Source organism: Staurois parvus, unplaced genomic scaffold (assembly GCF_062004578.1).
Source record: "Staurois parvus isolate SC_StPar_1 unplaced genomic scaffold, SC_StPar_1.0 ptg000292l, whole genome shotgun sequence".
NCBI classification, from domain to species: domain Eukaryota; kingdom Metazoa; phylum Chordata; class Amphibia; order Anura; family Ranidae; genus Staurois; species Staurois parvus.
This window is the reverse complement of record NW_028318088.1, coordinates 4,523,699-4,541,363: the sequence shown is the minus strand read 5'-3', so window position 1 is coordinate 4,541,363 and position 17,665 is coordinate 4,523,699. Positions and strand designations below refer to the sequence as shown.

Below are 17,665 nucleotides of genomic sequence, written 5' to 3'. Positions count from 1 at the left end.
CCTCCTGCCGGTGCCTCTCTGGATTCTATCGTCTCTGATCATCTCTGTGGTATACGAACCTGGAAGCGATTAGTATTTTCTCACTTCAGGTTTCACTGGATGTAAACAGTGTCATTTTTAAAAATTGGTAAAGCATCTGATCACACCAATCTTGGTGTGATCAGATGCTTATAGGGGCAAAGGAGACATCTAGGGTCTAATAGACCCCATATGTCTCAGTAAAGAGTACCTGCGGCTGCTTATTGTTATCACAAGGGATGTTTACATTCCTTGTGATAACAATAAAAGTGATAAAAAAATTAAAGAGACAGTGTAAAAATTAAAAAATTCAAATAAAATAAATAATAAAATTAAATTTATAAAGCTCTCCCGTCCCACCATGCTCGCACGCAAAGGCGAACACATACGTGGGGCCCTCATGCATACGTAAACAGTGATAACACCACACATGTAAGGTATTGCCGCGAATATCAGAGCGATATGTAAACGGCGATAATACCACACATGTGAGGTATTGCTGCGAACATCAGAGCGATATGTAAACGGCGATAATACCACACATGTGAGGTATTGCCGCGAACATCAGAGCGATATGTAAACGGCGATAATACCACACATGTGAGGTTTTGCCGCGAACATCAGAGCGATATGTAAACGGCGATAATACCACACATGTGAGGTATTGCTGCGAACATCAGAGCGATATGTAAACGGCGATAATACCACACATGTGAGGTATTGCTGCGAACATCAGAGCGATATGTAAACGGCGATAATACCACACATGTGAGGTTTTGCCGCGAACATCAGAGCGATATGTAAACGGCGATAATACCACACATGTGAGGTATTGCTGCGAACATCAGAGCGATATGTAAACGGCGATAATACCACACATGTGAGGTATTGCTGCGAACATCAGAGCGATATGTAAACGGCGATAATACCACACATGTGAGGTTTTGCCGCGAACATCAGAGTGATATGTAAACGGCGATAATACCACACATGTGAGGTATTGCTTCGAACATCAGAGCGATATGTAAACGGCGATAATACCACACATGTGAGGTATTGCCGCGAACATCAGAGCGATATGTAAACGGCGATAATACCACACATGTGAGGTATTGCCGCGAACATCAGAGTGAGAGTTCTAGTTCTAGCACCAGTTCTCCTGTGTAACTCAAACCTGGTAACCTGTAAGGGTTTTTAAAGCATCGCCTATGGAGATTTTTAAATAACGTAGTTTGGTGCCATTCCACGAGCATGTGCAATTTTAAAGTGCAACATGTTGGGTATCTACAGTGCTTTGAAAAAGTATTCATACCCCTTGAAATTTTCCACCTTTTGTCATGATACAACCAAAAACATAAATGTATTTTATTGGGCTTTTATGTGATAGACCAACACAAAGCGGCACATAATTGTGAGGTGGAAGGAAAATGATAAATGGTTTTCAAAATTTTTTACACATAAATAACTGAAAAGTGTGGTGTTCATTTTTTTCAGCCCCCCTGAGTAAATACATTGTAGAACCACATTTTGCTGCAATTACAGCTGCAAGTCTTTTTTGGGTATGTCTCTTCCAGCTTTGCACATCTAGAGAGTGACATTTTTGCCCATTCTTCTTGACAAAATAGCTCAAGCTCTGTCAGATTGGATGGAGAGCAATTTTCAAGTCTTGCCACAGTTTCTCAATTGGATTTAGGTCTGGACTTTGACTGGGCCATTCTAACACATGCATATGCTTTGATCTAAACCATTCTATTGTAGCTCTGGATGTATGTTTAGGGTCATTGTCCTGCTGGAAGGTTAACCTCCGCCACAGTCTCAAGTGTTTTGCAGACTCTAACAGGTTTTTTTGTTAGATTGCCCTGTATTTGGCTCTGTCCATCTTTCTATCAACTCTGACCAGCTTCCCTGTCCCTGCTGAAGAAAGTTATCCCCACAACATGATGCTGCCACCACCATGTTTCATGGTGGGGATGGTGTATTCAGGGCGATGTGAAGTGTTAGTTTTCCGCCACACGTAGCGTTTTGCTTTTAGGCCAAAAAGTTAAATTTTGGTCTCATCTGACCAGAGCACCTTCTTCCACGTTTGCTGTGTCCCCCACATGGTGCCTCGCAAACTGCAAACGGGACTTCTTACGGCTTTCTTCTTGCCACTCTTTTATAAAGTCCAGATTTGTGGAGTGCACAACTAATAGTTGTCCTGTGGACAGATTCATCCACCTGAGCTGTGGATCTCTGCTGCTCCTCCAGAGTTACCATGGGCCTCTAGGCTGCTTCTCTGATTAATGCTCTCCTTGCCCAGCCTGTCAGTTTAGGTGGACGATCATGTCTTGGTGGGTTTGCAGTTGTGCCATACTCTTTCCATTTTCAGATGATGGATTGAACAGTGCTCCCTGAGATGTTCAAAGCTTGGGATAATTTTTTTTTAACCTAACCCTGTTTTAAACATCTCCACAACTTTATCCCTGACCTGTATGGTGTGTTCCTTGGCCTTTATGATGCTATTTGTTCACTAATGTTCTCTAACAAACCTCTGAGGGCTTCACCGAACAGCTGTTTTTATACTAAGATTAAATTACACACAGGTGGACTCTAGTTACTAATAAGGTGACTTCTGAAGGCAGTTGGTTCAACTAGATTTTAGTTAGGGGTATCAGAGTAAAGGGGGCTGAATAGAAATGTACACCACACTTTTCAGATATTTATTTGTACAAAATTTTGAAAACCATCTATCATTTTCCTTTAACTTCACAATTATGTGCCACTTTGTGTTGGTCTATCACATAAACTCTCACAGTTGTTTCCACTTTGTTATAAAACCACTAACAGTTGACCGTGGAATATTTAGCAGCAAGGAAATTTCATGGATGGACTTATTGCACAGGTGGCAATCTATCATGGTACCATGCTTCAATTCGCTGATCTCCTGAGAGTGACCCATTCTTTCACAAATGTTTGTAGAAGCAGTCTGCATGCCTAGGTGCTTGATTTTATACATCTGTGGCCATGGAGATGATTGGAAGACCTGAATCCAATGATTTGGAGGGCTGTCCTAATACCTTTGGCAATATAGTGTGTGTGTGTGTGTATGTGTGTGACATCCAAGTCCAAAGGGTTCTTACATGTAAAACCAGTATTTCTGGCCGGAAAATTAGAAAATTACTTAGAACCCCTAAACATTTTATATATATATATATATATATATATATATATATATATATATATATATATATATATATAATGTTTAGGGGTTCTGAGTAATTTTTTTAGCTAGAGATACTGGTTTTAACATGTAAGAACCCCTTTTGGACTTTTCTTTTATAATAAACAAAAGTTCAGAGGATGATAGAAAAAAAAATCGTAAGTTGCAGTAGTCTGTAACATCAGAGAAGTTATCTATGGTGCTGAACTGGACAATCAATTTAGAGTGCTAATAGACAGTATGAACACAGCGGGGGAAATAAGAAAATGAAAATGGAAGAAAAGAAGAATGGAAGAAAAAAGAAATGGGGAAGAAAAGAGCAGAAGAAGGAATACAAGAGCCGCTCCTCTTGGTCCTGGTCCCGGCTCCCCTCCCCGGACTCTAACTTTTAGGCCTTGTGCACACTGGGTGTTTCTGAAACTGCTGCTAGGGGCAGCAGGCATTTTTTTTTTATAAAACTGCCTCTAAACTCCCCTGCATGCTATCCTATGTGTCCATGCACACATAGGCTTTTAGCAGCGTTTTGTGATGGGAGAGTTTAGTGGCAGAAAAAACCCCCACTGCCAGTACGCCCTGGAGCAGTGGCATTTTGACAGATAAAAATGATTAACATGCGTAAACGTGCCTAAACGCTAGATGCGTTTAGCACTTGAGCGTTAATTTTATTGGCCAGAATAAATAATTCTGGCCTTTAAAAAAAATAACGCCCAAACGCGTGACGCGGGTATATGCATGTAAACGCATGTAAAAACAGTTCACACTTTTACAAGCATTAGGTGGGTATTTTTGGGCCAGAATTCTGTTGCCGTGAGTAGTCTTCTAGGGGAGTTAAAAGAACAAAAACAAAACACATCAGCGTGCATGAGGTATTAATGTTGGTTGCAGGTATCGCAGCCAAGGTTTCCAAATCTTTTCAAATCTGGTCTGTTTGTCGCAAAGCATACTTCTCATGTAGCATTATCCAAGAAACTGTATTCTTCATTGCAGCTACAGTACATTAACTGCAGGCTATTTTCTTACTTTTGCGACAGTCTTAGCCGATATGAAGATGTAAAATATGAGAGATTGGGTGTGTCTGAGAATGTCCTCAGTTAATTCAGCTTTTAGTACATTTATGTTAGTCACTGAATGGATCATAGTGAATACCATGGTCAGTCATCCTTGGATATCTCTGGTCCTAGCTCTATTTCTCATGCCTGTTGGAGGGGTAATTTATCAGATTGAAGAAAATATTCTGGTGGTCTGATTGTGGTCTATCTGATATAGGCCTTTGTTTATCCACCACATTAATTGGTTTGGTGTAGGCCCACAGGAAACAGCAGCTTACTAAAGAGGGTGGCCACTGGTGTGTGAGATGATTAAAAAGGGAAAGTCTTACATACTGCGTCCCAAAGATGTAATGAGTAAATTAAAGAGCTGTGTGATTTGCAGATGATATCCACATAGGGAGGTCTATCAGGCACCCTCTCAAGATTCAAATTTGATCCAATCCAGTTTATAATTAGTGGAGTAAATCTGTGATAGTTGGATCAATTGTTTCGTTTTAAATCTTAGGAGATGTGAGTCTCCCATAGCTCCAGCTGTATTGGGGGAATTTTACAGGTCAGCCTACACCTTCTATGTATTTAAATAAGAGTTTGAAATAGGGACTGGTAATGTGCAGAAATAGTATAACATTTTAAGTAGTAGGGTCCTTTTTGGCCTGGTTCACACTGTGCGTTCCGGTTTTGGGTATTGATGCAATTCCCACACCCAATACCACTAACAGCTGAATCACAGCTGCTCTTGAGCGACGCTCGGGACTGCCATTCATTCTGATTTCAGCCCACAGTGCGATCAAAAAGGCCATGTTGTTTCCCTCTGGCCGCGTTTTTAAAAAGGTGCATGCACCTGTTTTGTGTGGTTCACGTGGCACAATAGCTCATTTAAATGAAGTGTGAACTAGGCCTTAATCATGGTTATTCGGCCGATCCAAGAAAGCAGATTTGCAGGCCCACACAATTTTGTGTGTCAACATATTTGGTTTCTTTTTGCTCGACACAACTTTCTCTTATATATTATACCAACAAATGGGGATTCTATTGTGTTTATGCTCATTAAAATAAATTTGGGTGTAACTTTTACTAAAAATATGTAACATAAAAAATGCCAGTACCACCAATTTATTTACAGGGTCTCTGCTTTCAGGAAATATAATTGTGTCGATTTACTGAAACTGGAGTGTGCGAAATCTGGTGCATCTCTGCATAGAAACCAATCAGCTTACAGGTTTTTGTCAAAGCTTAAAGGATAAGTTCAACTTTAAAAAAATAATAATAAATGCAGATCATTTTAAGCACATCATTTTACATTTACTTGGAGCCTAGAAAGCATTGTACCCATGATCAGGTGCCATGCAGGACTCCAGCAGACTTGTCAGTATATCTCTCTGCTCGTACGCTCAACAGCACCGTGGTGGTTCATTGAGAACTTCAAGTTGACAGCCGCTAATGCTATTGGGACTCATAGTTTCCCATTCGCAGAATGAATGACACGGCCAGGCGGGCACAATTTTTAAAATCGTGACAGCTAGTGGGGGGGGGGGGCGAACCGCTACTAGCTGTCCCTAGATGCAGCAGAGCAGGGAGATGCTGCAGGAGTGGGAACATGTTTCATGTATGTTCCACCCTAAAAACAAGTGGAACATGGAACATGTTCCCAAAGGTGAACTTATCCTTTAATTGAACAAGCTGAAGTTAGATGCTTATTGGCTACCATGCACAGCTGCACCAGATTTTGAACTCTCCAGTTTTAGTAAATCAACCCCATAAAGTGCATTTTCATGTACAAAATGAAAAAAAAAATTGGTTCAGGCAGTGAAAGGGTAAAGCTGAATTGCAGGTATACATATTTTTGCATAGTTATATTGGTCTAGCTTGAACCAATATAAGTATGCATGTTCTATACCTGGTCGATCTCCGTAGGAGCTGGAAATCACTGTAGAAGCCACTGCTACTACACTGCTAGCTGCTTGCTTCCGAGTGTTGTGCTGAGCTGCTGACTACTGAACACAGGGGGTCACTCACTCAGCACAAGTTGCCATTAAGAGAACACTTTGGGGTTGATTTACTAAAACTGGAGAGTGCAAAACTGCTGCAGCTCTACATTGAAATCAATCAGCTTCCATTTTTTTTGTCAAAGCTTACTTGAATAAGCTGAAGTTAGAAGCTGATTGGCTACCATGCACAACTGCACCAGATTTTGAACTCTCCAGTTTTAGTAAATCTACTCCTTTGTGTTTTCCCATTGAATGAATAGCATTTATTGATTCGACTAGGTGGGAATTGTGTTATCATTGTCACCTTGTCCAATCAAAAAACACTTAGCATTTATTGAGAAAACGCAAAGTGCACCCTGAATGGTACCTTTGCTGAGCAAGTGACCCCTATGTTCATGATGCAGCAGGAACAGTGGACCATCACAGGACATGGAAGCTAGTGGCAGTCACTGTATTAATGGTGCCTACTACTGTGATTTCCAGCTTGCTCATACTGTAGATTGGCCAGGTTCAGAACATGCATACTTACTTTAGTCCTAGCTAAACCAACATAGCTGTGCAAAAATATCCATACCTAGAATTCAGCTTTAACTAGAAAAGCTACAATTTCTGGGGAAATTGTGTGAAGTGTTCTTGCCTCCACCAGTAGTCTACAACTGGAGTGGGCAGAGTAACTGGGTGGAGTGGCTTGAGTAACTATTGTGTGGTTGGAGTGGCTGGAGTAACTGTGAAAAGGTCAATGGGCGGCGTGAGTTGCAAACAAATGGTCATATTGTGAAAAGTCTCAGGACTATAGCTTAGCCGTGTACATTTTTAGTGGCAGCAGGGATAGCTGAACGTTTTGATATAAGATTTGTGTAGGTGGGCTTGAAAATGAGGGAGTGATGGCAGTTTAGAAATCATGTCCTGATTTTTCAGCTCACACTCTAGCTTTTGTCAGCTCCCACTCTAGTTTTGAACATTCCGCCATTCATTCCTATGGGACCAATTTCACCACAAAAATGGCGATATTTCGTGAACCATTCGGCGAAACGTTCCACAAAGTAATAGCACACCAATCGGGAACAATCCGCACATTTCGGTATATTATTATATTATTATTATACAGTATTTATAAAGCGCCAATAGTTCGCTCAGCGCTGTATATTACAAAGGGGAACAGAACATGTGACAGAACAATACCAATACAATGCAAAACATGAGGGGATCAAGGGCCCTGCTCTTTCGAGCTTACAATCTAGGAGGGTATATTACTGTCTATGTAGTGTAAAAACTGTGGGAGGAGTTAGGGTGGTAAATTTGGCTATAATAATAAGAATATATATGTGAGATAACAGTAAGTGGTCTTGCCATGCAAGAACACTTAATTATCTGACAGACATCAACTTGATATGTAAACCACTGACAGAATGTAATATCCATTTCTAATGGGGGCTGACTTCGCAAAGAAAGAGTCCCATATGAATGTCAGCTGAGCATACAAAGAAATTGAAGGAAAGTGTTTGTTTTCTGTAATTAGCAAGATTCATGCTGCCATTTCCTGGTACAGGTTTGAAAAGTACAGCCAGTACAATTTCACTCTATCTTTTGTGCAATTATTATACATGACAACCATAATTAAGTTATTTCCTTGGGGGATGAACACAGACAAGGGTGAGGGCTTTTGTCTTTTACTACATACAAGGTAGTCTTTGCAGTAATAATAATAAATATATATATATGTGCGTGTGTGTGTAAATATTTGCAGTATAGCTGTAGTAAATAAGTAAACAATGTAGTTGGTTGAGCCTGTTGATGTCATAATCAAAGACTTGTCCCCAGTAGATGGCACTGTCACTTAACTTTAATGCTTTACTAATACAGGCCTTAGTGAGGGCAATAGTATGTTCTCCTCAAAGCATATAAAAACCAAAAAGCAAAAATATATTACATTGGAGCTTACAAATCCCGGAATTCGGTGGCTGCATTCATTTGTTTTCTTTTTTCTTTTTACCTGGTGACCAGACAGTAAGTCTGTTATTTTTCAACTACCTTTAACAGAGATACAGAAAAGATATTAGAGTGTTGAGAGTATTGTCTGTATTGATGATATTTTCATCATATGGACAGAAGGTGAAGAAAACCTAAAACAATTTTACTCATTGATCAACACTTTTCATCCATCAATCAAACTAAAAATGGAATACTCAAACACACGTCAACTTCCTAGACACCACAGTATACATCAGGGATGATACACTTCTCACCTCAATATACAGGAAACCCACTGACAGATGCAACTACCTCCAGAGTTTCAGCTTCCACCCCCAACACACGAAACGTGCCATCATACACAGTCAGGCCATTAGATACCACCGAATATGTTCTGACCCAAGAGACAGAGATAAACATCTCGGGACACTAGCAGACTCCTTCCGTAAGAAAGGTTACAAGGACAAAACTATCAATACCAGCATAAACACAGCCTTGAGAACACGAAGGGAAAACCTACTTCAGTACAAAGAGAAAAAAACAAACAACCGTGTACCTCTAGTAACCACATACAACCCAGCACTAGAAGGAATAAGAAAAATAATCAAAGATTTACAACCCATCATAACAGAGGATGGAACTCTGAAAGAAATATTCCAGCAACCCCCAATACTAGCTTTCAGACAACCCCCCAACCTCAGAAATAAATTAATCAGTAGGAAACTTCCTTCTGATCAAGATGTCACAAATAATGGAAGCAAACCCTGCAATAAGAAACGCTGCAAACTGTGCAACCAAATCAATCCATCAAAAAGTGTCAGACACTCAAAAGGGATCTTCAATATCTCCAGATCATACAGCTGCACCTCCAGTAATGTTGTGTACCTTATCCAGTGCAGAAAATGCAGCAAAGGATCTTATGTTGGTGAAACAGGACAGAAGTTGCAAACAAGGATGAATTTGCACAGACATACCATCAAGGAACATAAAGAAGATGACCTCTGCACACCTGTGGGACACCATTTCGCACAACCAGGCCACACAATGGGAGACCTCAATGTTTTAGTACTTAAAGGAAATTTCAAATCCATTCAGGAAAGAAAAACTTTTGAACTAAGAATGATAATTCTATTTGACACAAGAGATAAGGGCCTTAATTTGGACATGGGATTCCTCAATCATTATCTGACATTTTTATGACTATTAGCTGTAGCTTGACTCCCTCTGTGTGAGTGTAGTATTCCCCCCCCCTCACTTTGACTGCATCTTATCTCTAGCCTCCTTTTTTTTTTTTTTTTTTTTCTTTCATCCCTTCTAACATTCTGCTAACTTTGTGAGTAGTACTGCTTAGACCTTGAAGAAGGGGACATTCCCCAAAAGCTTGTCCTCAAAATTGTATGTTAGTGCAAATAAAAAAAGTATCATGGACAGTACCCAATTGTTAGAGTGTTGAGACAAACTATTTACTACTGACAGGCATGATATCAGGTCAGGTTTACATTGCCAGAAATGAGCAAAAACGCAACATTTTCACAGACCATTTTCATAGATTTGCGATTGTTCAAGTTCTGAATGACATTGATCCCTTATGCAAGTGTTTGATGCTCACCAAGATGAAAAGGCAGATGTCACCTAGAGCAGCCAATGTATTTTTTCAGGCCCAGAGATTAAAAGAGAATGTGTTTTAACTGATTTAATATTATTACATTTGATATACATTATTTTTCTTCCTTGATAATTTGTCAAGAAATACAGTAAGTCTGTACATTGGTCCCTTGCAACAATTTAAACATATGTGATATATGCAGGTGTTGTATTTGTTTATGGTGGCGTATTCCATTCTGGAACTTATTTTTTCTGTTTGTTTTTAGGTGGAGGATAGTTTGGAGCTCTCATTTCTTGGGAGTGATGATGTGAAACTTGACATATTTTTCTTCTATGAAGAAGCTGATTATATGTGGAATGGGGGAACACAAGCTAAAAGTGGCAAGAAATTCAAGTATGATTTTTTTTTTTTAAATATATTACTGCTGTTTACAAGCAAAGACCATTTTCTTGCTGTACAAAATTAATTTGAGGTTAAATCGAATATGTTTAATTACCCACATTGAATACATTTAGACTTGAACCTAAAGCATGCAGTAGATAGTGCAACGAGGCCTGTAATAAAAAAATCTGGAGCACCAAACGGGAGGTCACCTTTTAAGGCAGAGTCCCTGAGTGGCTGGTTCCAACTAACCTTGGTCCCACAACAGCAACTTGGGAAATTATGTAATCAAGCTTGATTCTTGAATCTGCTGTCTATTTAATTTAAGTAACAATATCAGTTGTTTACTTTCTGCTATAAAACATATCCAATAAAAATTTTTTAAAAATCAAGTTTCTTCATAAACGTAGGCCAAAATGTATTCTGCTACATGTCTTTGGTAAAAACAAAATCCCAATATGTGTATATTATATGGTTTGCATGAAAGTTATAGCGTCTACAAACTATGGTATATATACTGGAATTTATACTAATAATGGCGGCAATCAGCGACTTATAGCAGCCAATCAAACACTAGCTGACGCTGGCTGGGGGTACACTAACTGATTGACATTGACAGTAGTAACACTACTACAGTGCTTAGTTCCAAATTATATACAGTCACTATACTAATGGCTGGGAAGGGGTTAACATCTAGGGGAAATCAAGGAGTTATTGTGTGCCTAACAATGTGTAATATGTTCTACTTCTACCAAGGACCTTGTTTTTTTTTCCTGCTTAGCGGGGAATAAAAACCAGCAAGATCCCTTGTCAGTAAACAAAGCTATGTATTGTTTACAATCACAAAGCTCTGTTCTATGAAACACTGAGCAGATCAGCGGGTTCCAGTGGTCAATCATTGGCCAGTATCTGCTGCTCGGCTTGTGCTGTAATGAATCACAGCACAGCCAGGCCGGCGAGCACATGCATCCCCCCCCCCCCGCCCGGGTGCACAGATCACGTACTAGGTACGCAATAAAGCACAGAGCGGCCGCACTACTGCCATAAAAGTTAGAAGTTAGGTGGTCGGCAAACAATTAAGGAGGACCTGAATTTTGCCCATAAGCCTCTTGATCATCTGACTGTCAATCACAGCAAACACATGATTGGAGTGTCCACTTTCCAGCATTTAAAACCTTTTAAAGGGTCAGGAGGCAGTCACAGGAAGGGGTTAAGATGTCCTCTAGATTCTGGGTTGCACAAAAAAGAATAAAATAAATGTATTGAGTTATAACCTTTTTCAGCAATTCTCTCACTAAATGTCCTATAGCCAAACATTGTTGAAGTTGTAAAAAAATGTTCTGCTGGGACAGATATAATATTTGCTAGAATTTGCTTAACATGCCCAAACGTTTCTGAAACAAGTATGCCTGAGTGAAATCAGAACTCCTGATTTGCATACTTATTTATGGTCAGTGCCTCAAAAAATACTGCAGACACAAGATCAGTATGACTGCCAAGCAATTAGCATTTTTTTAAGAGATTAATGATTTCCTTTTCAGGCACTGACCAAGTATAACCACTTCCATACAGGGCACTTTTACCCCCTTCCTGCCCAGGCCAATTTTTCTCTTGAATGACAATTGCGTGATCATACAACATTGTACCCAAACTAAAATTTTATAGTTTTCTTCACTCAACTAGAGCTTTCTTTTGGTGGTATTTAATCACCGCTGGGGTTTTTACTTTTTGCTAAATTAACAAAAAAAGACCGAAAATTTTGAAAAAAAACACATTTTTGTTATAAAAGTTTGCAAATAAATAACACTGTTCAACAGGTAAAAAGTTTTGGGCATAAAATTAGCTAATCTTACATAATTTTGGGGTGCTGAAAACGAAAATGACCCTAAAAAATGTTGATTGGCTCTAGTTTCCATGATATATTCACCCATCTAATGACGTAAGCCATTCAAAATTATGATGCAACTTCAGCTGCATATTGCGCAATTGATACTGGTGACCAATAGAAAATTGCATGTATACTGAGATGATGCAATATTAGCCTTTAATTGCATCACTTCACTGCATAAAAGCTGCAGTATCTGTAGCTGATTGTAGTTCGACAGCGTCTTTACATTTCGTTTTATGCTTATATAGGCTACTCAGTAATGCCTCGAACTTGTGTGAATAAAGCAGATAATTTCTGCTATATCTGCGGTGAAATAACTTTTATCTCACAAAAAAGGAGGATAACAGGAATGATTAAGAAAGCCTACAACTTGTATTTTGGCTGCAAGATAGGAGACCAGGACAAGAGCTGGGCACCACATATATGCTGCAATTCTTGTGGGACGGCACTGGAGCAATGGTTGAATGGAAAAAAGGCATCTATGCCTTTCGCTGTGCCAATGATTTGGAGAGAGCCAACAGATCATGTTAGTAATTGTTACTTTTGTATGGTGCCTCCAATTGTAAAAGGGCTAAATAAGAAGAAAAAGTTATCTGTGCACTATCCAAATATTCCATCGGCAATACGTCCAGTTCCTCATGGAGAGGGGCTACCAATTCCTAAAGCAACAGAATCCTTCGTGGTTGAGTCAAGTGAGGAAGAACCTGAAGCGTGTAGTCACGTGCAGTTGTAAGAGATAGCCTTTTCCTCGAATACAAGAGAAATGCCAAGAGAAGCAAAACCGACACAAACTGAAGACAAAACTAGTGAGAATCCTAAGTATTAAAATGATTCAACTTAGCTTATGGCTATAATTTTTCTTGGTAATCCTATGCAATATATTATGCCATTTAGGCTTTATGTAGTCAATATCACTTGCTTTATATTTGTGGAAAGACATCTATCTATATAATTATTGTGCATTATGTAGTCATTACGCCTATAGTAGAAAACTTTCCGTTTACAGAAAAACTAGAACCAATTGACAAATTTCATTGTTATATTTGAACTCAGAATGTGAAATTCATTAAGAAATGGATCCTTTTGTTTCCAAAACTGGCAAAAAATAAAAGTTTGTTGAACAGTGTAATTGTTCTTCATAAATTTAGGCCAAGATGTATTCTGCTCCATGTCTTTGCTGAAAATAACCCAAATTAGGATGTGTTATTTAGTCTGTAGGAAAGTTATAGTTCACAAACTATGGTATAGATCTGAATATTGATTAATCCTAAAGTACTGACAGCCAATCTAATTTCTTGAGATCGAAGAATGTCAGAACAGTACAGATATCCCTCAAATGACCCCTTTTTGCAAAGTAGACTGTCTTACGTACTTCATAAGAGGCATGGAGAGTTTTTTTGAAGTTGTATTTTTTTTTGTCATAATTTTTCGGAAAATGAAAAAATTAAAAACATTATTTTCACTATTTTTTTTTACATACTGTCACCAGTGCAGTACAGCGTCATCATATAACTGGCATGGCGGTGATCAGGGTCACTGACTGGTGACAGTGTAAAAAAAAATATATAATTTTTTTCTTTTTTTCATTATTTAAAATTTTTTATTAAATTTGTTTTCTTTTTTTTAAGATTTTTTTTTCATATTTCACTATGTCCAAAGTAGTACAATGTTACCATAGTAACATTGTACTACTTTGGGGAAGTGATCAGTATTTTTGTTTTTACACAATTTGCTTATAGCAAAGAATTACTTTGCTATAAGCAAGCATTTACCTGAATGACATCGATTCATTCAGGGTTTTATTTTTTTTTTTTTCTTGTGTTTAGCTGTGATTTGGCCACGGCTAATCACATGACACAGCTGGGCTGTGATTGGCCCAGCTTGTGCATGTGATCGCTGTGACCATTGACAGCTAGACACACTAGTATACAATGGATGGCATGAATGAAGCCATCCATTGTATACAACTGTCATGTGACCTGCTGTGATTGGTCACAGCAGGTCACATGGTACCAGCAACGGGGCCGGTACTCAGATCTGTCATCGCCGTGTCCGAGGTACACGGCCGGTGACAGATCGCGCCGCAGCGCGGCTCTGCATGCGCGCAAACTGCCATAGGCCGGGCGGAAACCGGTTAAGTATGCAAATCAGGAGTTCTGACTTTCAAGCCTGCATGCTTGTTCCAGGTCAAGAACCTACTGATGCAGGAAACGGCCTGATAACTACTATACATAGCAATGCCATGTCAATAATATCAGCTTTCATCTTTCTCTCTGTACAGTTTTGCTTAACTGCTTCCACGCCACCCTATATCAGAAATACTGCTACAGGGCAGCACGGGTGCGCAAAATCACGTATATATACGTGATTTTGCAGTTCCAAGTAGGTGGCACGCACTCCCTACCCACGCCGCCATTCGTGGCCTCAGCTGTCAATCTGGTCTCTGCCAGTGATTCCCCGCTGGCACCCAAGGATTTCCGCCATTTGCAAACAATACAGATCTCTCCCCTGTCAGCTCATGCACACTACTTTGTATGGCTCTGCATTGCATGACCGCGCAATTGTCAGTTAAAATAACGCAGCGCCGGATCGCAAAGAATGGCCTGGTCAGGAAGGGGGTAAATCCTCAGGAGGGCAAGTGGTTAAAAAACCAAGCACCAGAAGCTTTTGATTTGCTTTTAGTATCCTGGAAACTTAATGTGTGTTGTTTTCATCTTTTCATTGCAGATACTTGTTTCCAAAATTTACACTTTGCTGGACAGAGTTTTTAGAGCTGAAGGTTCAAGTGCCATGTGAAACACTGGATTATATCAAAGCTAATTATGGCAAAAACTGGGATGTCCCTCTTAAAGTTTGGGATTGGAAACACTCCCCACCCAATGTAAAGCCAAATGGAATTTGGCCTCTGGATGAGTGGGATGATGTCATTCAGTTATTCTAGAGGAGTAGAATATCAGCTCTGTCATTGTGACTGAATACTGTGTGGAAACTGGACTCATTGCTGTCACCTGGTATCACATTTCATGGATCTTTCTTTATTTGTAATGAACTTGCAAGTATCGGGCACTTGAAAAGAAATCATTTTCATTTTCAAACGCACACTACAAGAAAGACAGGCTGCTATAAGGAATACAGATTTATGTCTCCTTTTTATACCTAAGAACTACTGTACTCAACTGTGACTTGTCTTGCATGGAATAACATGCTAATGTTTTGTTTTTGATGTATGTGTTTGCTACTAATAAATTGAGATATTATCTAAAAAATAAAATGTTACTATGCTTTCTTGAAAATAGTGATGAGGATATCCCTTCCTGTCGATTTTCAGTTTTGGAAAGTGTTATTGCATATGATGGGGAAGGATTAGAACCTCTGTCAGGTTTTTATAGGTGTCTGTGTACCCACTGTGTAGATTACCCCTCACTTCCTTTTCTAGAGACACACAAGCAATTGAGAGGACATCTCTCCAGTGGGGAAAAAGCCCATGTTTTTTTGTTGCTACTGGAAAAAGTGTCACCATTGAGAGAGTTCCCCTTTAACGCTTCCCTTACTTTCTGCTGTGACAACTCTCCAACATGGACACAGACAGCAATCTAGAATCTAAAATCATGTGCACCACACTTAACATGGACTGGAGAAATGAAAGTAGGTAGTTGCTTGAGGGGATCAGAAAAAATGTTATAGGCCAGCATGTCATTGGTAAAGGCCATATTTCAAGCAGCTATTCCTGTGACTAAAGTTACAAATATGAAGTTTAGGGTCCATGGGAGTGTAGCCAACCACCCAGGTTGTGAATGCATGGGGAAAATTGATCCCAGATTGATCAGAAGAATAGTGCACATGGTAGACAAAAAGCCAAAGAAAATGTCCAAAAGGACATAAGCCGTACTCCAAGGTCAATGTACATCATTGCCTGATTGCACAATCCATTGTTCAAAGGAAAAAGACCCAGGACAACGCCACTGTTAAAATAAAAACATATAAACACCAGACTTAAATTTGCTAACATGCCTTTTGTCAAGCCACAATGCTTATAGGAGAATGTCCTTTGGAAAGATAAGACAAGACTGGAGCTGTTGGCAAGTCACAGCTTTATGTTCACAGACAAAAAAAAATAAGGCTTTCAAACAATAGAACATCGTACCTACTGTGAAACATGGAGGGGGCCGGGTTATGTTTCGGGGATGGTTTGCTGCATCTGGCTGGGGTGCCTTGAATCTCTGTAGGGTAAGCTGAAACCTCAAGTCTTTCAAAGGATTCTAGAGCACAACGTACTACAGATATTGCTTGTAAAATTGCAGTGAAATTTTAATGTTTCTCCTTACCATTTTCATTTGTTTTTTAATTGAAATTCAATTTATTATTTAAATAAATGTAAGTCAAAAATCAAATTTTGATTTTTATTAAATATTGAAATAACAATGATGGAATCCAATTACTTTTATGCAGTTTCGAGTTATTTCATAGAAAATCATGGGCTAATATTTTTCCATGGAAGGTACCAACAAATTTGTTGTTGTGGGGATTTTACTGAACTAATATTTTTCCATTCTGAAGATACTGGTGCTTGTCTTGCCAGCGTTTTTATGACTGCTAAGTGAGAGAATCTGCTTCTATTATAACTACTTGATCATAATGATTAAAATATAAATGCATGCATTCTTTTAAGGGCCTTCTGGCCCAGTCCAGTGTTGTCCCTTTTCCTTCCTTCAATCTTCTGGTAATGGGGGCAGTCCTTCCTGTTACACTTAATGGCACTCCTGTAATAATGTGTGAGCAATGCATGTCCAGTATTCCTCTGATGGAATGGCGTGGGTGAATGTTGCCGATCTTCCAACTTGGGAAGTTTAGTGGCAGAGCCAAAGTTTTAGGAGAGCTTTTTTGCTGGAGATCTGTGCTAAATAGAAAATCCTTCAGACAGTGCGGTGCCTAGTTAGAAGTATCACAGCTACACCCCACTTGCCATGGGATCATTATGGCTTCCACCACAGCAAAATGGAGCTTAAAAATAAAATGCAGGTGGGAGATATATAATAGGTATACTATATCTGAGACATAGTCAGGTTGAAAAAAGACCCAGGTTCATCAAGTTCAACTAATATAAAAAGATAAATACGAAAATCCCCAATATGCAGAACCCTTTCCCCCAGTTGAGCGGGAGGAAAGAAAAATAAAACCCTTAAAAGGCATTGTCCAATTTGCTCCAACATCCCGATCCTCCCAGGCAATTAGATATTCCATAGTTACATAGTAAGACTGAAAAAAGACATAGTTCCATCCATTCCAACCTGTGTGTGTGTGTCTGCCATCACAAACCGTCTCTGGTATCATTAATGGTGTTCAGCTTTTTTTTTTTGTATACTAATTGAATAATAATAATACACTATATTGCCAAAAGCAATGGGTCACTTCTCCAAATCATTGGATTCAGGTGTTCCAATCACTTCCATGGCCACAGGTGTATAAAATCAAGCACCTAGGCATGTAGACTGCTTCTACCAACATTTGTGGAAGAATGGGTTGCTCTCAGGAGCTTGCTCCTAATCATTCCACGGTCAACTGTTA

At 39.3% G+C, this 17,665-nt stretch overlaps 1 protein-coding gene across 1 annotated transcript in view; it reads left to right on the top strand.

Annotated features, from left to right (window-relative positions):
• Positions 1 to 16,535, top strand: part of FKTN (fukutin) — a 42,498-nt gene extending 25,963 nt beyond the window's left edge. Inside the window, exons 9-10 of the mRNA XM_089682613.1 lie at positions 10,097 to 10,224; positions 14,828 to 16,535. Of these exons, the coding sequence (XP_089538739.1) occupies positions 10,097 to 10,224; positions 14,828 to 15,041 (342 nt within the window). The 3' untranslated portion in view covers positions 15,042 to 16,535. The remainder of the gene's footprint in view (positions 1 to 10,096; positions 10,225 to 14,827) is intronic.
• Positions 16,536 to 17,665: the final 1,130 nt, after the last annotated feature.